Raw genomic sequence first — 25751 nt, 5'->3', positions numbered from 1 at the left:
CTATAATGGTTCAAGATTTCTCCATCTGGGAAAGATCCGGTGATCTTTCTGGCCGAGGTAGGATTTGGAAGGCACGAAGACAAGTTGTAGAAATTTTCCCCGCTTGCGGGCGGATATTATCTCGGTGAAATGTAAGCCCGTAATGGCTTGCTATGAAGGGAGCAAACCTTGGCGTAGAGTATAGTGGACATACTGCTGAGCCGCAGATGACAACCAAAGGTGTCGGCCTACGAAAAAAACGGAAACGCAGACCATCACTCGTCTGATGCTCAACAGCTTCCTTAAAAACATTATCCAAATAACTGAAGTGCATGCCACAATCTCCATGTTATACTCGGTACGATGACCGGTACTAAGCAGTAGCCGATCTGCCGTAAGTGTGTGTGCCCTTATACTCCGTACATCGGTTTTCCACGGTCCTAGTAGTCTGAACATCACATAAGATGACAGAACTACAAGGAATACGATAGACACCCGCCTCATGCAAATCGAGATTATCTTTAATCGAATCTAAAACGACCCTGATCTTAGATGGTTGGAGAACACATTACAAATCAAATTTCGGTTAAATACGAACAATCTTGCTGGAGATTCTAACCGCGTAAGGCAGGTATTATGATCATTCAATCGCTGCGTCGTTGGTTCTTATTGCAACTCAAGTCTGATCAGTCTTTTACTCTGTGCATCCTGTGCAACCTCAGGCTAGGTTAGGTCAGCTGTCAGACGCTCAGGGTCTGAACCTGTGGACCAAGGTACGAAGCACTCGTTCACGCGGAGCTTAATGTTGACAACTATCATCCTGTGCATACAAATCAGTATAAGTAGGCTTCCTATAAACAGCATATCCCAACGTACCAACAACCTTCCTCTTGATCAACACATCAAGGAAGGATGGCAGCTATACTTCGCCACTTCTGTCGTGAAACAAATATTTGGGTGATTGGAATTCAGATGTTCTAAAATGTTAAAATTCTCACTGCCATGACGGCAGACAACGAAAATTTCGATTCCTTTCTAGGTTACGTTAGTTGTGGCATATCATGTGTTGGTCGGACTGTCAAGATCGTGCAGGGCTGGAGTACTGAGCATAAGCATCACAGACGCTTACAGCAGTCGAGCCAATCGGCTGGACGCTATCGTATCACCAGTCTTTCTATGGAACATAACAACACGGATATTCTGTTATACACTTTCAGCTATTTGTGTAGCGCTATTAACGAAAAAGTTGAGATTAAATAAGTGAGTAACATCGTAAACACACATGGAAGTTTCTTCTTAAATTCTGCTTGGAATCCTGTTCTCTGCCTTGTCAAAAAACGGAGGGACGGAGTCAATGCTATTTCACCCGCTGGCTGTTGATTTTTACAAGCGATAGCATCTGACGACGATCACCTTTGATGGCGCTAGTGTTCACTGTGTGTGTGTGTGTGTGTGTGTGTGTGTGTGTGTTTTATCTTTCCGGAATTTCTCTGCAAACAGAGGTTTTGAATTCCCTTGCACACCTCTTCATTGTTGCAATTTTGTCTTGAAATTCACAGGATAAACTCTATTCGAATTACAGGTGGTCGTCGACGATGTCACCTGGCTGCATTCCCATAAGTTATTTGAACACTGTACACGCCGGATGAAACTGAGGTCTCATAATCTTCGTATATGATTTGTCAACATGTTCTGAGACCAATTTCAGCTAGCGCACTTACTGCACGCTCGGTGGAGAGGTGCGTCATCTACAGATACGTCTCACTTTTCTGTACGTCTTGCAGTTTTTGCACAGTCTTCTTCTGAAAGTTCGGGGGCACTTACGAATAACCTTGTACATACAGCGATATGATGCTGTAGTTGATGGAAGACATCTAGACATCTCACTAAACATAAGACCCTCCATACGGTACCAACCACATGTATATCCCACTTACTCTGCACTGATAATTACACCCATCTTCACAGAACGTTTGATAACCGTTGGATTATTCCTTTGAGAAGCAGAAAATGGCCTGCATACTCTCCACACATAACATTTGATATATTTTTACCGTTCGAACATGTTCCACATTACTTACGTCGCTGAACTCCTCTTCGAACGCAAATTTCAATGACCAAGAAAATATTATTTATTTTCATTGTAAGATGACAAGAACTATGCCCCTTACATGAAGTCATTAAAGATCACCTAACTCACGTTGAGCGAACAGTAGGGCTGAACAAAAGGACTGACAAGGCACAATGCATCTTGTAAAGGGTATAGTATGGACGTAGTGGAATAATTAATGTTGGGTGATGGTTTTAAAGTAATTCACACGACATGAAAACTTTGTGGAAACGAATCGCTTTACTGAACACCAGTTTACCCCAGGGAAGTATTTGACTGTGGCCGGCCGGGGAGCGGCTAAGGGAAGCAACAATAGGCAGCTTAGGGTGGCTCAAGCTCTGAGAAAGCGGTAATGGTGCGCTGCCTCCAGCCGCTTTAAGATGAGTGACAGTGAGTGGGTTGTTGACGCCGATTCCATGCTGGTATACCAGGAAACAGACGGAGAACTTGTACGCCTGTTGATAAATGTCCGTCGTCCCGTTTTCTGTGAAACATGCAACAAAGCCACGCAAGCTACGGTGGAGTGGTCAACAGAGGTCAAAGTATGCGTGTTCGTGACTATAGCAACCTCACGCTGAATTCACGGACAGCAGAGCCTGAAGTAAATCAGGTGAAGAGCGACAGCATGAAATACACCGGCCTCCAATGGGAATGTAGGAGCAAGGAATTTGAAGTACTTTCCTGGGAGTCAGAATTCTGGAAAACTTGGTGTTTGTGCAGACGCTTACATTGATGGGTGGCCTGGGGGGAGCTAAAGGGTTGAGAGGAAGGGAAATTTTGTGGGAATTTGTTCACTTCCCAGAACAGGCATTGGTCAGAGCTGGGAAGCAATGCATAATTAACGCGACTTGCGCTGCAATTGGCGTAAGTGTTTTGCTGGAGGGGAAACCGAGGCAAAGAGCAGAAGTCTCAGTAGAGGTCTTCCGTTCCTAGCTTGCCTAGAGTGCGGACGTGCCGTTCTTTACTCAGCTTGCCTGAGAAAGAGTGAGCGTCTCTGCAGTTTAGGACTTAGCAAATGGAACGATTGAGCTTGGAGATAGAAAGTTTTAGTTCAGCTACATACTGAGCAAGGTAGATAGGAGTGAATAGACGAGCGCACCCTTGCAGCACCACGAGGTCGGCCGACGTCCACACAACAACGCTGCTCCGCCACGCTGTATTCGGTGATATTGCGCCCGCTCTGGCCACTGATTAATTTGTTGGATCACGTCGGTAAAGTTTCCACGAGGCTTTCATGGGCCGTGTACTGTAGAATTCTTCTCGCACTTTGCATTACGCCTGTGTCAGTCGATAGGAATTACTTTTGAGTTATCGAGCTTTACTCCTTGCAAACGCAATTTATTACCACTGCCTGGTAGGAGGGTCATGTAATGTGATGATTGAAGGTCGTGAGTTAAAATAAATTTGTGATAATCGACTGCATCTGTTTTCAATCAAGTAGTTGAAATCCCAAGTCACTTTCTTAATTAATTTTATGTTCAACATTTGCATCTGGTGTTCAATAGCTGCATATAACATCAATGTGCACCCCTTTTTAATTAAAAGTGATCAATTCTGAATCAATTAATATCAACACTGCCACCGCAGTTCAATCAGGAGTCACAGGGCCTTATTTCTTTCTTTGCGTTATCCTCTATTGCGGCAGTTTTGCACTCTCTGTTGATCTGTTACTCAATTAGCTGGGGTGAACCCACGCCAAAACGAGATAAGTGACGGGTGGGGTGTTACATCATAAAAAAGCCTGTTTGGTAAACACGCAACTTTAGACGTCAAAATTACTCTATTATGTCAAAGAATTTGTCTCATGGTCTGTCATAACTTAAAGAAAACTACTGATCTTTATATTTAACCGATCTTGATATCTTTGGCGCGACCTGTCTTAGCTGCTTCAGCCTGTACATCCAAAAGAATCGAAATTATAAATTCTTAGATTTCTGGAAAAGCTGCCGGTAAGATATGCATAGTTAGAACTTTATTTGGAAACCCGAAACGGAATCTCCATCAGGACCTCTGTTTTTAAACACCGTGACGTAAACTCTATCATTTGGTTTACTTTACAGAGGCCCAACTAGAGTGGTATACAAGTGAGTAAGTGAGTATGTTATTCTTCCTTGAGAAGGACTGAGAGTACTTCGCGGTGGGGCCATTGCGCTCTGTCTGTCTCAAGTCACACACTCGAGCTGTTTCCTTCCATGGCCACTGTTTCCGTTTCGCCAGTCCCTAGAAAAATTTGTATGGCGTTGGGGTTGGGTTGTTTTGGGGAAGGAGACCAGACAGCGAGGTCATCGGTCTCATCGTATTAAGGAAGGATGGGGAAGGAAGACGGCCGTGCCCTTTCAGAGGAACCATCCCGGCATTTGCCTGGAGTGATTTAGGGAAATCACGGAAAACCTAAATCAGGATGGCCGGACGCGGGATTGATTCGTCGTCCTCCCGAATGCGAGTCCAGTGTCTAACCACTGCGCCACCTCGCTCGGTAAAAATTTGTATGCTCACAAATATATCGTTGTCCCTTTTAAACGCAATAATTGTCGTATTCGCTTTATTCCCTCTCCCCGTCCTTATAATAAACAACGGGGAGACTAAGTATGATTACCACACCTATCCTAACACGAAAATCGACGCTGTATGTTCCACGCGCATCCTGAATCACACGCTATGGCGTGACACTATTGGCTTGTCCGAATATGCAGAGTATAGATGTAGATGTACAGTGAGTACTGTAGGGTGTCCTTATCTCGATCACGCCCAACAGTTTTTTGTTAAGAAGCAGTACAAAATATTATAATGTATTTAGATACCAGAGAGTCATTAACCAACATGATTGTCTTTCTTCTAACATTATTCCTTACGAAGATGTGAACAGAAGTCAGTCTTTTTTAAACAACACAATATATTTTTTATTCACATTCCACACCCTCTTCTCATAACCTATTCATGAACGTATCACACTGTACCATTTACGTAAGCATGACATTATTAAAAACCTAACTCAAAATTTACTTAGGGTCACCTCTACTAGCACACACTGGAGATGCAAGATGAAAATTATTGAACTACATAAAAAAGTTCAGCATATAAACCTCACTACAGAAATTCGGATTTAGGTTACGATGTTAGATACATCTGCAATCATTGGCGATGACGTGGCGCAGACAAACAGGGAAATTCTGCGTGGCCCGCTGAAGTGTCGGAATATCGATGCTGTCGATGATCTCCTGAATGGCTGTTTTCAGCTCATCAGAGGTTTTGGGGTTATTGCTGCACACCTTGTCTTTAATATAGCCCCACAAAAAGGGGTCGCCTGTGTTCACATCTGGAGGATATGGCGACCAATCGAGGACCATGCCAGTGGTCTTTGAGTACCCTAGAGCCAGAATGAGGTCCCGAAAGTGATCCTCCAGGACATCAAACACTCTCATGCTTCTATGGGGTCGAGCTCTGCCTTGCATGAACCACATCTTGTCCAAATCAGGTTCACTTTGGCTAATGGGGATGAAATAATCTTCCAAAACCTTCCTGTGCCGTTCGGTAGTCACGTGCCATCAAATAAGATCGCACCGATTAATCCGTGACTGGACATTGCACACCACACAGTCACCCGTTGACGGTGAAGAGATTTCTCGATCGTGAAATGCGGATTCTCAGTGCCTCAACCGTGGCAATTGACGAACCCATCCAAATGAAATTGGACTTCGTCACTAAACCAAACTATAACGCGCAGACTATTTTCGTGACCAACTGTGCAGTTTGAACGTCCTAACGCAAACCGGTCAGAAGGTATGACGATTTTATTTACAGTTCAGTAGTTGTCACTCTGTACCTCGCTAAATATACTTGTTAGGGTTGACCATAAACAAACGGAAACACGAGGAAAATGTAGACTTACGTATCCAATATGGAGCACCATTCCTACCTTATCTTCATTGCTGTACGCTCTACTCACACAAAACTTTAAGGGAAGATCGTTAACTGAATGACGAATGTGCACTTTCGTTGTGTTTGTATTTATTACTGTCAACTCGAGCAAGTGGACGAGTTGCCACGGGTACTGCACGTTTGCTAGTACAGACCTTCAAAGCGAATTTTGTGTTTGGTTTTTTAGAAATTAATGTTTGCTTGAATGCTACACATTGTGACACACTTTTGAACGGCCTTGAGGAGAGGAAGTGGAGCACCAAATAAAAAATATAGTGTGCTATTTAAAAAAGACGCCATGCTGTTTAATGCCCTCCTGGTAGATAAACAACATTTTCTTGACACCTTTTTTTTTAACTTTGCATCTGGTTAAACGTTATCGATTGTCAAGATTAATGGGAAAACCCGCAATATAACCCCTACATCTACAATTGTACTCTACAAGCCACTGTGAAGTCCATGGCAGAGAGCACTTCTCATTGCACAAGGGGCGTTCAATAAGTTATACTACACATATTTTTCTGAAAGGAGGTTTGTCTTATTCAAGATTCCAATGCCCCATAATATTACCCACTCTTTTGGCTACAAAACCCAAATTTTCAACACAATATCGACGACCCAGCACCTTAATGAGAAGGCCTGTATGCCCGCATGCTACCATTATACTGATCGACGGTGGAGCCAACCTCTTACTAAACCAATAACCTTACCATTATCTACGTCCTGCTTCCCGCAGAGTGTGTCCTTCATTAGGCCAAACATAAAGAAGTCGGAGGATACCAGATCCAGGCTGTAGGGTGGATAAGGAAGAACAGTCCTGTGCAGTTTTGTGAGCTCTTCTCGGGTGCGCAGACTTAAGTGAGGCTGCATGTTGTCGTGGAGAAATAGAAGTTTGTTTGTGTTTTTGTGATAACGAACACGCTTAAGTCATTTATTTAATTTTCTGAAGGTACGCGATATATTTCCAACTCGATAGTTGCACTACGAGGGAGAACGACAAACAGAATAACCCCTGGAGATTCCCGCAGAACCATCGCTATATCTTTACTGGCTTAGAGTGCGTCTTTAAACATTTTCTTCAAATAAGAGGTGATGTGGAGCTACTCCGTGAGTTGTTATTTTGTTTGTGGTTCGAAGTGACGAACCCATGTTTCATCGGCTGTGACGATGTTCGACAAAAATTGTCACTACCAGCCTCGTAACGTGCAAGCAATTCCGCAGAGATGATCCTTCGTTGCGAGGAACCCAGCTGGTACATACCTCTGACTACCACAACTGGTCGACGAATGTGTCACCATTACCAACAGAGACGTCCAGTTCAACAGCGAGGTGTCTGACAGTGAGTGTGTCCGCACGTTCCAACATTACAGTAATCATATGTGCGGCTGGCCTGCACTCAAGAGATCAGACAGGTCTGCGCGATATTGTTGCGATGATGTTAGACGCCTAGCACATCTACTCACCCTGCTCTCGTTCACAGCCGTGTCTCCGTAGACATTCTTCGATTCATTCTGAATTTCCGCCAAAAAGAAGTCAATGACAGCTCTCTGCTTGGAACGCATCTCCATTACTGACGCCATTATGAAGGCTACATACAGTATAGCGTCGTGAGCAATCGGAATTTCATGAAACTATGGGGGCTGTAGTGGGAATATTCGCATTGTTCCACAACAAATTCCGTGTTTTTTAAACCGAAGTCGGCTGAGAAAAAAATGTGATGCATTACTTGTTGAACGCCGCTCATAAGACTTACCTGGGCTTCCTGCCCTTAGATTCACTTATGAAGTGCACTATGAATGATTGTTTCAGCGCGTTTATGAGGGCTATAACTAGTTTCAGTTCGTGATACCTACGGGGACAATGCACGTGTGTGTGTATGTGTGTGTTAAGCTCTTTGTAATGCATGAGTCGAAGGCTCTGATCTGTTCTTGTGTGATTCAGTGATGAGATAGAGTATGGGCAGCACTACGGTTATCTGTCTGTTCGCTTTGGGTGTAGTGTGAGTGTGAGACACATAAGCTAAGTCCCTGGGCTCGGGTAGAAGGGTAGAAGGGTGTGGAGTGGAGTGTGGGGCCCTGGTGCGGAGCGACGCCTCACCTCTGTCCGGGGCTGCGGTCCGAGGAGGCGGCGCTGTCGCGCTTGGAGTCGTCGCCGTCGGCCTCGCCGTCCTCCTCGCGGGACGTGGCCAGCGACGGCGCCGTGGCGGGCGAGCTGCCGGAGGCGGAGGAGCCGCCGCCCCCGCCGTCGCTGCCGGCAGCTGCCGCCGCCGCCCCCGCACCCGTGCCGCTGCTGTCCACCATGGCCGCCCCCTCGTGCTGCGACGCCGGCTGGTGCTGCTGCTGCTGCTGCGGGCTCGTCGACGCGGCACCCTCCACCTCCTCCACCTGTCCGAGAGAGAAACGCACCTGTAATGTATAGTTTCCTAATCACTGCAGTACGTAATATACCTTCAACGCTAATATCATGTACTCCAACAACGTACGAAAGAAGGCGAACTTTAGTCAGTGAGAAGAAATCTTGAAAGGAGTCCCACAGGGTTCAATTTTTGGCCCTCTCATATTGCATAAGAAGAGGGACTTCTCGATGTGCACAGAATGTCGGTTAAAGAAAGTGCACAAAATTCGTCTTGCACTTTATCATTGTTTCTGGCCGATAATCTAGTCAATAATGGAAGTCAAAGCTTTTTATTACGGTATATTGGTAATTTTTTCTTATGGACCGTCTGACAGTAACTGAATGAAACACCATTTTAGTGCCACACGCGTTTCTCCTTTATTTTCTGCACGGCCTGGAATACGTGCGTATGTTTGCTATTTAATTTACATTTTGGTCACTGTACCTACAGGTTATAAACAGTTCTGGTGGTTGGTATTTCCTATTAAGTAGTATTGGTAATTTTTTCTTATGGACCGTCTGACAGTAACTGAATAAAACACAATTTTAGTGCCACACGCGTTTCTCCTTTATTTTCTGCACGGCCTGGAATACGTGCGTATGTTTGCTATTTAATTTACATTTTGGTCACTGTACCTATAGGTTATAAACAGTTCTGGTGGTTGGTATTTCCTATTAAGTAGTAATGTTGTGAACTGCAGTTACAGGTTGTGCGGACGATTTCCTACATATTACGCTCCTGTGGCATTTCTGGTGTTGTTCTTCTTTTCATAAATGACAATTTGCGGTTTTTTTTCCAAATTTCACAGCACCATGAACTGAACACTTGTTTCGATGCAATGTTTTGGTTTCTGTTGCCGACTGTCAGATATTTTTGCCAAAGATCGAATGTTATTGCCAAAGTTTAGAGTGTAATTATTGAAGTATCTGTTATCTGTTCGTGTGACCAATATGTAAATTAAATAGGAAACATATGTACGTATTCCAGGCCACTGATGAAGCTTTGCAGAAAATAAAGGAGAAACGCGTGTTTTATTCAGTTGCTGTCAGACGGTCGATATGTAAAAATTACCAATATAACGTAATATTACACGCAACTGAGGAAGACAGGACTACAAAAGATGACGAAGCTTTTTGTTTATACGACCGTGTTTCAGTAAGTAAGGTAAAAAGAACCCTCACGAGTGTATAAACGTCTCTTGCACGCTAAATTACACGTCGAGCCACAAGAGACGATCAACGCTTTCAGTCGTCGATGGTAGATCTTCCATGCGAGAAAATTGCACGCGAAATCAACGTCTCCACTGAAGTGGATATTGTGCTCAGTACAATTAATTACTCGCTATGCAGCTTGACAACTCTCAGACGTGAATCAATTCAAGTGGTTGAGACTGTCTCTCCAGCAAGTAATGCGCTACTAGGATAAGGACGCAAAATACCGTCAGAGGCGAAGAAACGTGGGTGCATCACATGGCACATGAGGCGAAGAGAGCTTCAACGTCTTCCACTTGCTCCAGCGTGCATCCCTCTGCAGCCCTCGCACCCCCTGCTCCCACACATCGCAAGTTTTGAAACAACGGTATCCACGAAGGACGTTATGGTGACCGTCTTTTCAGACTCAAAGGATAAGCTACAGGTAGATATTCTCACCCACGGCGCGACCGTGAGTGCTGCGAGCTATTACGCCATACTGGAACGAATGGGGAACCTGATTCAGAGGAAACTAGTGCTATAGTTTTTGAAAGAAGTTGTGCTGTTTCTCGTAAAGACCCGATGTATATGGCCTTGATCACGCCTGATACGCTGCGACGTTTTCGGTGGTCTGTGTTAAGACAACCCACTTATAGCATGTATATCGCACCAAGTGTTACTCATTTCTTCGGATTGTCAAAGAAGCAACTGACCAGTCGCCGCTTCAGAACCCATGTCGATGTTCAGGATGCTATTGTTAATTTGTTCCTACAACTGGTAGCTATTACGTGCTCGAGAGAATCTCATTCGCTTCATCTTAGTTATCAAAAAAAGACATGTCCTGCCCAACAAACAGAATTACACCGACAGCACATCAGCAGGTGTCAGGCAGTGTCGAGATTCTTGGCTGTAAGTGTTGATGAAAACCATATGAAATGTATTACTGATCTTCCTAAACAAGTAAGTTCAACAACATTTGCTAATCGTACAGCTGATAGTTTTCGGAACAAACAAAGCAACATCTTTCTTTATTTCCGATATTTCCATTTATTACTGTCTTATAATTTTATGGGTAACTCGGACTTTGATCCGAAGAATTGATTGAACTAAAGCGACCAGTTAGAGTAATATATATGCTCTCCTGTATTCATGCTGCAGATGCAAGTTCGAGGAATTAGGCATTTTAACCTTTCTTTTATTACTAATTACTAAAGCTGGCAGTGATGATGATGATGTTTGGTTTGTGGGGCGCTCAACTGCGTGGTTATCAACGCCCGTACAATTACCCAATCTTTGCTCAGTCCAATTTCGCCACTTTCCTGGATGATGATGAAATGATGAGGACAACACAAACACCCAGTCATCTCGAGGCAGGTGAAAATCCCTGACCCCGCCGGGAATCGAACCCGGGACCCCGTGCTCGGGAAGCGAGACCGCTACCGCGAGACCGCGAGCGGCGGACGAAAAAAAAAAAAAAAAAGCTGGCAGTGTTCAGAAATAAAGTCAAAGTGCAAGCAGAAAAAGATTTTGTTAATACATGCGTCTATATCGCCGGCCGGGATGGCCGAGCGCTTCTAGGCGCTACAGTCTGGAGCCGCGCGACCGCTACGGTCGCTGGTTCGAATCTTGCCTCGGGCATGGACGTGTATGATGTCCGTAGGTTTGTTAGGTTTAAATAGTTCTAAGTTCTAGGGGACTGATGACCTCAGTAGTTAAGTCCCATAGTGCTCAGAGCCATTTGAACGTCTATATCGCTTAATACACCTGATAAGTCGGAACATTACGACCACGTACGTGACAAACGGTATGACCACCTTTGGCACGGATAACAGCTGCGACGCGTCGTGACGTGGAATCTACGTGGCCTGGAGGGAACTGTCACCACATCTGCACACACAAGACACCTCATTCCCGTAAATTCCGGGGTGGCGGCGATGAGCTCTGAATCCACGTCCAACCACATCCCAGATGGGTTCGGTCAGGATCAGATTAGGCGAGCTGGAGGGTCAGCACATCAATTGGAACTCGCCACTGTTGTCTCCGAACCAGTCCACCACACTTCTGACCTTGTGACATGGCGCATTATCTTGTTGAAAAATGGTCCTGCAATAGGGGAAAATGATCGTCATGAAGGGGTTTAAGTGGCCTGGAACCAGTGTACGGTACTCCTTGGCGGTCGTGGTGCCTTTCACGAGTCCACTGGACCCATGGATGCACATGTGAATGTTCATCAGAGCATAATGGAACCACCGTCAGCTTGTCTTCGTCCCATAGTACAGGTGTCAAGGAGCTGCCCCCTGGAAGACGGAAGATTCGCGCCCTCCTATCGGCATGATAAAGATGGTATCGGTATTCATCAGACAAGGCAATGCTCTGTCCCTGTTGCCGAAGTCGTGATGTTAACATTGGCACCTGCATAGGTCGTCGGCTGCGGAGGTCTATTAGGAGTGTTCGGTGCACTGTGTGTTCAGACACACCTGTACTCTGCCTAGCATTAAAGTCTGATGTTGGTTCCGCCACATTTAGACGCCTATCCTGTTTTACCAGTCTGACAGCCTACGACGTCCGATATCTGTAATGACGGATGGCCGACGAACCCCACGACATATGGACGTCGTTTCAACTTGGTTTTTGAAGACACTCACCACAGAACTCCTGGAACACCCGACATGTTGTGCAGTCTCCGAAATGCTCGTTTCGAGCCTCCGGGCCATTGCAACCTGCCTTCGGTCAAAATAATATAGATCGCGTGCTTTTCCCATTGCACACGCTGACGCAAAGGTGAGTGGTACTACATGCACCATGCGTGTGTCGGATAAGCAGTCACTCCTCACCATGTGACATTACTATCACCTGGGTGGGTTTATATCGATAGTAGGTTGGTGGACACAATGTTCTGGCTGATAAGTGTATATTTTTTATTTGTAACTTCGTTTTGCCTACTATCGACATGACGACAAAACTTAGAACTAGTTAATCGATACTCAATGTCAGTATCAATGACAATTATGCCTAAACATGGTGGGGTAATCGTCGATTATTCAGGTTAAGGATCCTACACACGCTTCACCAATTTATCAACACACCGACCAGCTTAGTAGCCTCCACATTGTCCGACCAACGGTATGCAGAGACCACAGCGCCGCCCTGTTCCTATACCTTAATGTTAGTTGTTTATTTTACGTCTGTTGAGGCTGTGTTGCTCCAGGTGCAGCTTAGTGCAAGGATCACTAAAAAAAAAAAAAAATATGGCAGCAGAACAGACTTGTTGTTAAGAGCTAGAATTTGGTGAGAAAATTAGTCAGTCTCTTTTTTACAAGTAATTCTTTCCATAGCCTCCCTTATGTTATATAGCCAGACGCCAGCATTTTGTAAGAGCATGTATCCTCTGTTGGTTATAGGTCTTCTGCTGTATTCGTAGCCTCGTTTACATTGAATCTGAGGCAAAAAGACCTCTCCATTGGCCTAAGACTTCTACAGCAGTTCATATGAAATGGTTTTCCTTTGAACCTTATGGTCGTTTCTGACTACTCGTGGAAACCAACCTCGGCACACCATTGAATATCCAAGAGTTTCAGTCTCTGCACATGCACCTCCAATGCTCACCGATAGGCCGGCCGCGGTGGTCTAGCGGTTCTGGCGCTGCAGTCCGGAACCGCGGGACTGCTACGGTCGCAGGTTCGAATCCTGCCTCGGGCATGGGTGTGTGTGATGTCCTTAGGTTAGTTAGGTTTAAGTAGTTCTAAGTTCTAGGGGACTTATGACCTAAGATGTTGAGTCCCATAGTGCTCAGAGCCATTTGAACCATTTTTGCTCACCGATAGTTTTAAAGGGAACTGTTGTTATGCGCTGATTTGTATGAATAATGGCTCCTGTGCACGTCATAATGTCGGGAGCAGTGGCTGTGTTGGACACCCCAATCGTGGCATCTCAGCTTTTCCTGGTGCTTTGACGCTCTTAATGCATTTTCAACAGTACTTTCTCTGCATCATTAATATATGCTACACCCATATATTTATTGTTATCACCAGGGTTTCTTTATCAACAATAAAGAATTCAGAATGAGATTTTCACTCTGCAGTGGAGTGTGCGCTGATGTGAAACTTCCTGGCAGATTGAAAATGTGTGCCAGGCCTCGACTCGATCTAGGGACCTTTGCAAGTGCTCTACCACTTTCCCGCGAAAGGCGAAGGTCCCGAGTTCGAGTCTCGGTTCGGTACACAGTTTTAATCCCCCAGGAATTTTCAAACCAAGAATTCAATTACAGAGTGCTGCTTGCGACGAGCAGTGGCAGCGGGTAACAAGTGGTAATGTGCTATAACACACTGTAAACATGGTAACAGTATAATGGTATTTCTCGTTGAATGCGAACTGGTAATTGCACTCTAATTCGACCAAAATTCTTCTAATGCTTGCTGGTACGCTGATAAAATGGATGAAAACATGTATTATAGAGTTCTCTTTGTGATAATTAGAAACCAGTGTCGAGTGTTGAAATGATGTCATCCATTCTACGTTCAGCTCAGAGAAAAGACCTAGCTGTCTGTTTTTGTCTACACCTGATCTGATGTGACATCATCCGTTCCAATACTACGAGTGAGTGATACGTTGCTCACAGCACCAAGTCAGAACTCTTCTTTCAAATCTGCTTGTAACTTGGTGCAAGCGTAGTGTATGAGGGATTTTACATGAGCAGTTGTAATGGTACTGCGGCCGAGTGGATAAATGCACAGCCTGGCTATTTGTAAGCTCGCGTTGAGTTTACACTTGTGCAGACTGTTAAAAACAATTAAATTTTATAACTGATAGTTTAATATTAAGAGAAATAAAAACGGAATAAAAACTATTGATAGCGGTGGGAATTGAACAATTTAAGCTGACACACAGCCAGGATGTGCACTTGTCCATACTCAATTTAGTTAAGGTTACTACGTTTGTAAGTCAAAAATCTGTAGATGATGGTATAAAAAGCAGTCGTATGAGGGTGTTTGATATGGAAGTGTTTTCTGTAGATGATCTGCTAAAGAGTGCATTTTCCAATAGATCTTCGGAGGAGAGTATGAGATTTAAGGCGTTAGATAGAACTACTCCAAATGTATATCTAATAACAGGAGGACGTGAGACAAGGCTCACCGATTTGTTTCAAACTGTGTGAGTAGAAGCAGGTAGGTCTTTCTAGTTCCTAGAATATTTCGTCTGAATCGGTTGTAGATAAAGGTAACACGTTGTCTAAAGATTTACGCACTGTGTGCGTAGTATTTTTGAGCAACTGTTTATTTAAGGACAAGGTAGCCTAGTTATGAAGTTCGCGGACTCTCAGTTCGTTACCTCGTGTAACGTAGCAAATAATTTCGAGTTGTCATCTTGCTTGCAAGTGTTGCTTGCCAAGGGGCCGGAGGAGTGCAGATGTTGGACCTCATGGTGGCACAGCTGAAGCTGGCTACTGGGCCAAGCGAGCCGTTTAATTAACTAATGGTGCGTGCAATGCGTTAGACACACTCTCAATGAATCTAAAGCAGTACTATTAAATAGAAATCGACCTTTTTCGTGCTTTGTGTACCAAATTCTATGGATAAAATAACCGTACAGTAAAAATTTCGAACTAATTACTTCAGTACTTTCGGAGATGTAAATTTTTACCTAAAAACGTAACAATCGCGATGTGACTATGAAACGGAGTTAGGGACTGTAACGTATTCAACTGTAGTATCAGTTGAAACTAGAGTCAAGAGGACAGGTTCAGATACTCGTATTTTCTGGAATGGTCTTTAGTTTCATTACCACAGATTTCTGACTTAAAAGTAGTTCGGAGATTTATTATTTTATCGTGTTTTGGTTCTTTGGGTGTTTTGGGGAGATTTAAAGAGTGAATCGAGGACATACGTTAAATGAGAATGGGATATCGTATTAAAATTATGTTAATTTATGCGTGAGAAACTTGTTGTGCAACAGGTTAATTTGTGACGTGTGTCTGAGTGAGCTTGATTTCGTAAAAGGCAGCTAGAAGGGACTTTCAGTATTAAAGTTATTAATAATTTATTTTCGGGAAAGGAATGGTATATTGTTTTCATTAAATTTTAATTAGTTCTGGAATTAAGAAACTTCTAGTCTAAATGTGGTAATCTGGCTGACATTAGAAATTCTGCGAGTATAGAATCTCTCGAGATGATCTGATTGTCAGTTTAACGTACCAGCCAATAGGAATCCCGCATTCCCGCGCGTCGCAGTATTGCTTTATGCCTCAGCTCTATGAATCGATATAGTCGCTCGGGAGCCGTATTCTGGTAAACACCTATGTTAAATCGTGCTGTTCAAATCTTACCAAAATTAAGAAATTTCCGTGCTTGATCCATTCTCGTGTGGTTGGCGAAAAGCGACACCAGTTATGAGTGTTTTGTGAAAGTTTGAGCGTTGTTAGTGGCTTATTTTATGAGACATTAGAACATTTCATGTCGTATGTAAACTCCGCGTGGCGTGCTTCGTATAGATTACGAGATATTATCACCGGCACTTATTTATAGGAAGCCAACTGAACGTCTGAATGTCTTAATTCGCAAGTAGTGGGTCAACAAGTGTTTAGGACGTTTAAAATATCGGATAGGACTAAACATTTTCTGGCTGCTTTTTGGGTGTGAACGTGTTACAGAGACAGTTAGTAACATCACATAATCGATGTAGGGGTATTAAATATGGACTTGATAGACATTTTCCCAATCTTGAAGACAATAAAAGAAGTAAAAGTAAATTTTTGACATTTTTTTCAAACGACTCATGCAAGAATCCCGAAAGTTCAATAGTTTGATTAAGTTTCAGCTACTACCCGTCGACTGAAGTTATGTGGCCTCTGCGTGGTAGTTATTTAGCCCAATTTTCGTCAACACTTCTTTTGTTGGCTAATCCACTATATACCATCGCAGAGTGTAAAGGCAGACAAACTGAAGCCTCTCCACGTACGTGGACAGATTGTTTAAAGGCTAATGAGTGCACAGCCCACACCGCCGCACTTGGACTCTATTGCTGCTATTAATTTGTTTTCGTTTCATTTTATTTTATTCCTCCCAGTGTTAACCAATTAAATATAAAATTCAAGTATATTTCAACAGTTCAATTTATATATGTACTATGTAATTAATATATTCAATTCAATTTCCATTACTACTTCTTTTAAGTGAAAAGGCTTCATCCTCACACGTGAGAACAATGGTAAAATTTTGCTCGAGCCGTCACTGGTAAAGAGTGTCATGCATAGTTGGTGCTTTGATGGTTCAATAGCGCTTTTATCGGAATTTAACAAGTCATAAACGTGCAGAACAAAGAATTTCCAATACCTAAAAAAATGTTTTCCTATATGCATAACCGACTGGAAAAATCGAGACATTATTTAATGAATGACCCTCGTATAAAAAAAGCAAGAAACTAAGATTTTCCTTGGCTTTTTAAAATTTACAAACTGATAAAAGAGTGAGAGAAAGCCGTGAGAAGATAAATGGCTTCATTAATGGAAAAAGTTCTTCGAAGATTTGCTACTGAAGGAACAGGGAGCCGACGATATCCGCAATTATTTAAGAATCGACGTCAAATGCTTTTTGAGCTGCTGAACCTACTGAAACCATATTTGACGAAAACAATAATACCGCAGTGAGAAACGCTACAGGCCGTGAAAAGAGATTATAGGCTATTTTAAGATTTATAGCCACTGCCAGAACTTAGGAAGACCTCCAGTTCAGTGCAACTGTATCTCTGCAGTTACTGTGTAGAACTATTCCTGGAACCTGCAACCTCATTTACAGATCCCTAATGTGGTGAAATAGAAGATGAAGGATTTTTTGTAAAATGTTGCTGTAGAGACAGATTTGAAAGTTCAGAAACAATTTGGCCAATTTATGCAGCTACCTTCCTCGAATCCAATTTAGTCTCTATTTACTTCTTCGTCGATGGTTATAGGGCAATTTTTCCCCTACATTATGGAATCTGAAGGTGACTTACTTCGGCAGAAACTGATAGGCATGACGATACTGAAAATATTGTGATTTCGACTTTTTTTCATAAAATGAGAAAACATCATCATCGCCCTTCCCAGCGAGACAATACTGACGTTTGTAGAAATGGATTAATTCCGAAAATAACGTCTTGTAGCACATAATCGTTACCTCTTGTATATTTCGTACTTTATTTTCCCAATAATATGGCCAAAAAAATTACGATTACAATAAAAAACTGATACAAGGCAGTTGCAACAGATAATGATTAAATTCTTGTTCAATATTCGCGACAACGTAGTCGTTAAATTTACAATGTTGATGACAGTAACAATAAAGTAAATCGTCCGCATCGAAACGAATTTCATGTGCTCTGCCATAAGGTACGATGTAGTGAACCCAATTCTCTGTAAAACTCTTACTAAGTACAATGCACTCTATATTGGCAAAATGGGATAATTATTATCTAGCGGAAGTAGGATCTCTTTGAATTTGTAGTTTCTGGCGAAAAATTCCACTGTGAAGTCTACTGAGCTCGAAACAGTGCCTCAGAATGAAAGATCGCATCGTTCTGTAGGTTGCCTCTAGTTGTAATTCTAAAAATGCTGAGTGAAAATCTTATCCAGCTCTCTTATTTCCCCAGTGCAGTAAATGAAATCTTCCACCTAGATCAAATGCAAGCTTAAGAAACTCTTCCATTCCAGCCATGCATTAAATTCTTTGGTGTACTATAGCAGATTGTTTTCGTTTCCTTGTTTAACACTAGAACGGCGGAGTTTCTGACATTCCTAAAACAGCGGAAAGGGGTCATTTTGACCCCACATAAAATATTTTCATATTTGACTTAAAGCAATACTTATTTAGTGTATGTTAATCCATACTTTATTTCTAGTAATCACAACAATTAATTACAATTATAAATAATAATTACTAATTATTTGAACAGCACTGTGTCTTACAAATTTATTGTTGTTACTGCGAACAAGTTTCTTAACTACAGAATTTAATTTATTAACTATTCATACAACCTTCTAGAAACATTTTGTATATTTGGTCTGAAACACCCACAAAACGCACTGGGCAGAACAGGTGATTAGGATTGTGGAAAGGGCAAAATAAGGAGGCGGTCAGTTTTACTTCAAAATTGTGATTTATTGTAATTTATAACACATTTAAACTAAAAGGCACATAGCCGAACCTTTACGAGTTTCGAATCCAATCCCTTTACAGTTGAAGGCCTCAAAACAAGAAATCTTAAAAAAACAACAAGATAAATTTCAAGTCACTGATTACACGCAGTTAAAATTGCAAATAAAATAATTTATCACAGTTTGGCAGAAAGCCTCAAGGCAAAATGAATGCTGAAGGCCACAATTAAATTTCAAAATTTTAATATATATTACCATAATCTTTTAAGGCAGAAGGCCGCAATGTTCTCGCTTAAGGGTAAATTTTGAGAATAAGTTTTTAAGCAGCTGAAGTCCCACATTTGATTTTCCAAAAATTCAAAAAATACCTTAAGTCTTAAGTGGCCGAAAGCACACTCAATGAAAAAGCAATGCAACGACAATAACTAAATTTAAGAATAAGGTTTTAAGTGGCTGATGGCTCACAATTGATTTTACAAAATTTCAAAATACCTTAAACCTTTAAATTTTAAATGGCTGACAGCGCACTAAATGAAAAAATAGCACAACAACAGTAACTTTCAGGAAAATATCCACTTGCCAGAATTCTAACTTACTTATACAGTCTGAAGGCCCCTGATTTACATCAGACACAATTTTTTCTTTTAAAGCATTGGCTATAAGAGATTACTAACCGACCATTAAAACCCATGAAAAGGACAGTATAGACAACAGCACTCGGACGCCTCGGAAGGGGGGGGGAGGCGCCTGCCCCTGAAACATTAACATTCAATTAGGTGAGACAGGTGGTGCGCCCAACTAAACTTGATCTGTCGGTAACCCAACCAAGAGACAGTCACGGACTGACCGACCAAACGACTAGCTAGCCACCAATCGGTACATAAAAACTCAAAGACCAAACTGTTACGGACGTAACTATCAACAATGAAATATGTATCAAGCTGTCAAAACTACACACCCTGTTGAACAGCGACAACAGGTGAGGAAAGGACACTGCCTGAAATTACGTTTGCGGCCAGGACAGGTAACCGGGACACTAACGGCCACAAGGCAGAAAATTCCGAAGGTGCACTTGAATTGTAGGGAACCAATGCACTTAATTCCACCGCACGGCGGCTCGATTTCACCACTACAGCCTCTCGGTGTTGCTCACAGGAAAAGCTCCCCAACAGAGAACCATCGAACCGAACGCACAAGATGAACGGACGTGGCCTGGATACTTAAGACACCCCTCAACTTTGACGTCCTGGGTCGGTGCGCGACGAAGATCGAAGCGACTGGACAGATTCACACATGCTCAGACACTGCGCAGGGACCGCCAGCGGACCCAGCGGCTGCGCAGCACGAAGATATCCACCCTGGTCCGCACCAACCGACAGACTCCAGCACATACCCTAGCCGGAAACTATACGCACAAGACCAACACGGTGCAAATATCGATACACATAGTTGCTGCCACACTTAGAAGGAGGAAGAGCCACGGCATAACTGCAACAACGACGGGAACCAAACACTGACAGACAGCCAAGTTCAAGGAAACGCATAGTTCGGAATGAGTATGGCTCATGGCCCATTTTACTCTCACATGTGTTTTACAAACAGCTCGATATTACTTTTCACTCGTCATTTGAAGCTGCTAGACGCACTCAGCACAGGTGATTCCTGATTTCCGCACACATTTTCCGCACACGGCTATATGGCACTTAACACAGTTTTTGTTGGTGCTGTTGCCTTTGCAGAGGCTGATTTGGTCCTTATTCCTCTTTCTAGATGATTCAGCCCCATATCCTCTTACTTTGCCTGATGTTCTCGCTCTTTCGTTCCCTTTAGTTCATTTGCCAGTTGAAGTATGAACTACTTCCTTTCCATTCTCTTGTTCGTTACTGTGTTATAGATGACCCATGCATTTACTGTCGCCATGTTCAGATGTTGTAGAAGATATGCATTGGCCTTCTCCTACATGAAACATTCGTAGTATATTTATGGGTCATTTGATCAACCAAGTCCACCCCGTACTTTGTTGCATTGAAGAACATTACGGTTTCAGGGTTTTTCATTCCATCCCCTCTTATTGCTACTACAGCATGCAGCGTACTTCTTCTTTCCTTGGTGTACAGTCAAGGTGCGGTCTGTGTTGACACTATTGTGGAGTGTATTTCAGCATTCGGCTACCTTACTCTGTTGGGGATTTCACGGCGGATCCTGTTCATTGGACCAACTAATGCAGTTTTCTTTTCTTCTAGTTTTTTAGCATGTTGAAGAGATGTAAAGAAGTTGTGGTCACATTTCTCCCTTGAATTACAAATGGCTCCATGAGAAGCAGAACGGCATGCTCTCAAAGTGGTTGTTTCTCTTTATGCATGTCCTCTTAGCCGAGGTATAGGAAAGGATAACTTTGTCGTTACATCAACAGACATACAGAATTTAAGACCATATTTGTCTGGTTTATTGGAGATGAATTGAGTAAACCAGCATCTTGCTTTGCTTGATAACAGCTGCTCTTCAATGGTTTTATTTTCTCCAGCGTGGCAAGTGCTAATACTGTTTTAAATGAACTGTCCCCAAATTTCAGATGCAAGAGCGAATTTGTTAGCAGCCAGGCGTTCAGCCCGAGCTGATTTTTATCAAAACGGAGAAATCTGAGAAGCTCCTGAAACCTGTGCCTTGGCATAGTGTCCTTGATAAAAGGAGGGGCCCGACCAGAGATCATCCACAGACATACCTTTTGTGCACAATACACCCTGAACATACATGATGCCTATCAATTTCTCCAGTTTCTCAAGCGGCACAGTCCAGTCATTGGTTCTTGGTACTTTTCGAGCATTTCATTCTGTGTATTTCTTCATGAGACATAGCCCCGCTTCATCAAAAATAAGATGGGAGCACTGATGACAGAGCTCTCGTTGGCAAGCGTAAGCAGTGGGACCTCCTCTCTTCTTCAGAACATTCACAGCTGACCGCCTTCCAGAAAATGAATAGTTTCCAATCTCCCACACGGTTCCGTCCCTTACAATCAGCTTGGTAGACGCTTGTAATTGTACCTGCTATGATGAAAGAGGTGATGATTTAGGTATATCAGCATCTGAATCCTCTTCCACTAATCGCCCTCGTTCGCAATGTCTTCATCTTCACGTGTGTCAGGTACACTATCATCATTTTCATCAGTGAACTCAATTGACGGTTCAACTTCGGAATTCTTTGAGAGATGTAACATTTCTTAATCAGAAAGTCTACGCTGACGATATACGTTCGGAAACGTGTTTCACGGACAAAGACTGCCTTGAGTGACACAACCTAAGCTGTGACGGACTGGAATGTACACGAGCCAAGTTGCTACAAAGAGGATCAACTACTCTGCGTTACTGTTCACTGTTGTCGCTATATAGTAGGATAATTTAACTATATTCAGAAGAGAAATTACAGTGGGGTCAAATTGACGCTTTCCGCCATTCAGAGTATATTGAAAGAAATGGCGAAGCAAATTAAAATATTATGTAAATATCAAAACATCTTCAGAAAGAGGAGAAAAATGTAGAAAAAGTCATATAATGCCATTAACGATGTAAATGTATTGGATACGACAATGAACTTCCCCAAATTTCAGAGCGAATTTGTTGGCTGCCAGGTATTCAACCCGGATCGATTTTTACCAAAACGGAGAAATCTGAGAAGCTCCTTAAATTTGTCCCTTGGCATAATGTCCATGATAAAAGGAGGGATCTTTTTGACCCCTTCCGCCGTTCTAGCGTTAAAAACTGCAAGTTACTACACTGATACCGTGTTTCCAGTTGTGGCTGAGTTCATCTACTAGCATTATCCTACATAATATTGCTCTTGTTACGTCCTGCGATTCTACTGCTGTCTTAATAGCACATTACATGCTTCCCCTTTTTTTGTCTTCTTAAATTTGTTCCCTTGGAAACACAACTCCAATGTATTTCTATAGCATGTTCTACTTGAATAATATACAGATCTTTCATCAAGCAGTCTACATTATTGCTCCCAATTAAACAGATATTTTCATAAATTTTTATTTTATTCTATGTATTGTTTCTTTTAAAGGAATGTAATTCAAGAAATTTTTCACTAATTTCCTTAATACTTTACTATCTATATATAGTAGTTTAATAAATACTAATTATTGTATTTTAAGTTACCTATTTATCAAAAGTTACAGAAACATATTTTACACAAAATAAATTACTATGTGTTAAAATATTTATCAAATGTGAAAATGTTAATTAAAATGTTATATTATACATTTAACTGTTTATTACGTCATATTATATAAATATAGTACAGTGTTTTTATATCTCATATAATTTAGTTTCTCTTTAATAATAATACTTTAGAAAGATTAAATTTTGCAATCAGTAATATATGAAACACTATATTTATTAAGGGCATAAAGACAATGAAATTACAACGTTTGTTTAGGTTTAGCAAATGGGGGTCTTTGAAATCCGTACACACAATGTTGCAAAATATATCTTTCGCTATGTAGCAAGTACAACATTGAAAAGTCAGAAAGCACCGGAAGGACGTTGGTTCGTGAATTGGTGTTTTCTTCGACTATACAGTCATCTCGATGTGGAACTGTCTGTCGTTCTTGTCTTCCTGACGTAACTGCTACCTCACGGTCACTGGAGCGGCCCTAGCGGCATGTCCGTTTCAGCTGTCGCACTTTATTGTCACTCATGCGGTTGGGAAACATCGAGGCGCAAATTTCCGCTCCCATAGCTCTTCCGCAGGAGAAAGCTAACGACAGCACACACTTCGCACATGGCAGAAGAGGACGTTGTGCTGCACGTAGCTACACACGCGCTATGACTACCCTCATTAACGCTCGCTCAAGAGAAAGCATGTTTTATGTGTGCAGTAGAAAAACATAGACTTCTGAAACATCTGAATTTCAGGGTTCCTATTTAGCAACACGGTCTCGTTCTATTTTAGAGTACCAACTTACTTCCATTAATAGCGGCACTAACATCAAACAAAAAATAATTTCACTAATTTAAACGCACTTTGATGATTTGAACCATTTTTAACAACTTAACAAACATTAGACAAGAGACTACAGCAACCTGTCGCTTTTATTACCTCCGTTCGAACAGAAAGAAAAGGCAACTGTTTACGGATATGAGTGCCTCCGTGTTAACAATGCCTACACTGCCTACACAATGAAACTGACCGAGTGACAGTGTGCTCGTTATCCTATTTTTATTGAGTGTGAAGAGTGAGGTAAGGATCATATCGGGTTTATTCCATTGCTCGAATTAGCAAGCAAACAGCACCAACGATTAGAGTGCTGCCTGGTATATACTGTCAGGAAATTATTACGGTTGATTCTCAAATGTGAAATGCATCATATCACGAAGTTACAAAGTTGATGAAATAAATGCTATTATGACTCGACTTTCAATATTTGATTTTACTATTTCTATATTTCAATTATTTCGCAAACTGGTTATCACAGGATTACCGGAGAGATAGTTTACCGAGTATCGGCTACAAAATTTGTGTCTTTGGAAGTTTACTCTGGGAGGTTCAACGGAAGCATGCTCTGCACTTGCGTATTCACAAGCCGATGAGAGATTTACCTGTTCAAGGAGGGCGCTGTGGGTTGCTTTCGAATACTTTACTCTGGTTTGTTCTGTGGCCAAGGCAAAACGTTATTTGGTATTGAATGCGACTTGCCACTAAGTTGCAGTTTGGTGAGATGGTTGTATGTAATTGGGTTGTGTGTAAGGAGTGAAAATCTGCATTTATACTTCGGAACCGCTTCATGACTTAATCGTATTTCACTGTTGAATTTTCGCTGATTCATATTGCGAACTAACTATGAACAGCGCGAATAGTCGTTTAATGAACAAAGTAAGAGCATATGTCCATATCAGACCAATTGTGTGATTGGATTGAAGAGTTCCTAGATAACAGAACACAGCATGTCATTCTCAATGGAGAGAAGTCTTACGAAGAAAGAGTGATTTCAGGTGTGCCGCAGGGGGAGTGTCATAGGACCGTCGCTATTCACAATATACATAAATGACCTTGCGGATGACATCGGAAGTTCACTGAGGCTTTTTGCAGATGATGCTGTGGTGTATCGAGAGGTGGTAACAATGGAAAATTGTACTGAAATGCAGGAGAATCTGCAGCGAATTGACGCATGGTGCAGGGAATGGCAATTGATCTTAATGTAGACAAGTGTAATGTGCTGCGAATACATAGAAAGATAGATCCCTTATCATTTAGCTACAAAATAGCAGGTCACCAACTGGAAGCAGTTAATTCCATAAATTATCTGGGAGTACGCATTAGGTATGATTTAAAATGGAATGATCATATAAATTTGGTCTTCGTAAAGCAGATGCCAGACTGAGATTCATTGGAAGAATCCTAAGGAAATGCAATCCGAAAACAAAGGAAGTAGGTTACAGTACGCTTGTTCGCCCACTGCTTGAATACTGCTCAGCAGTGTGGGATCCGTACCAGGTAGGGTTGATAGAAGAGATAGAGATGATCCAACGGAGAGCAGCGCGCTTCGTTACAGGATCATTTAGTAATCGCGAAAGCGTTACGGAGATGATAGATAAACCCCAGTGGAAGACTCTGCAGGAGAGACGCTCAGTAGTTCGGTACGGGCTTTTGTTGAAGTTTCGAGGAGGAGGATATTAGTGTTTAACGTCCCGTCGACAACGAGGTCATTAGAGACGGAGCGCAAGCTCGGGTGAGGGAAGAATGGGGAAGGAAATCGGCCGTGCCCTTTCAAAGGAACCATCCCGGCATTTGCCCGAAGCGATTTAGGGAAATCACGGAAAACCTAAATCAGGATGACCGGAGACGGGATTGAACCGTCGTCCTCCCGAATGCGAGTCCAGTGTTGAAGTTTCGAGAACATACCTTCACCGAAGAGTCAAGCAGTATATTGCTCCCTCCTACGTATACCTCGCGAAGAGACCATGAGTGTAAAATCAAAGAGATTAGAGCTCACACAGAAGCATACCGACAATCCTTCTTTCCACGAACAAT

At 42.4% G+C, this 25751-nt stretch overlaps 1 protein-coding gene across 1 annotated transcript in view; it reads right to left on the bottom strand.

Annotated features, from left to right (window-relative positions):
• LOC126101299 (cyclic nucleotide-gated cation channel alpha-3-like) overlaps window positions 1-25751 on the bottom strand; it is an 881849-nt gene that overhangs the window by 851080 nt on the left and 5018 nt on the right. The window contains exon 2 of the mRNA XM_049911978.1: window positions 8105-8254. Coding sequence (XP_049767935.1) covers window positions 8105-8254 — 150 coding nt within the window. The remainder of the gene's footprint in view (window positions 1-8104; window positions 8255-25751) is intronic.

Source organism: Schistocerca cancellata, chromosome 9 (genome assembly GCF_023864275.1).
Source record: "Schistocerca cancellata isolate TAMUIC-IGC-003103 chromosome 9, iqSchCanc2.1, whole genome shotgun sequence".
Classification (NCBI taxonomy): Eukaryota; Metazoa; Arthropoda; class Insecta; order Orthoptera; family Acrididae; genus Schistocerca; species Schistocerca cancellata.
Note: the sequence above shows the minus strand (reverse complement) of the source record. Positions and strands in the feature narration are given on the sequence as shown.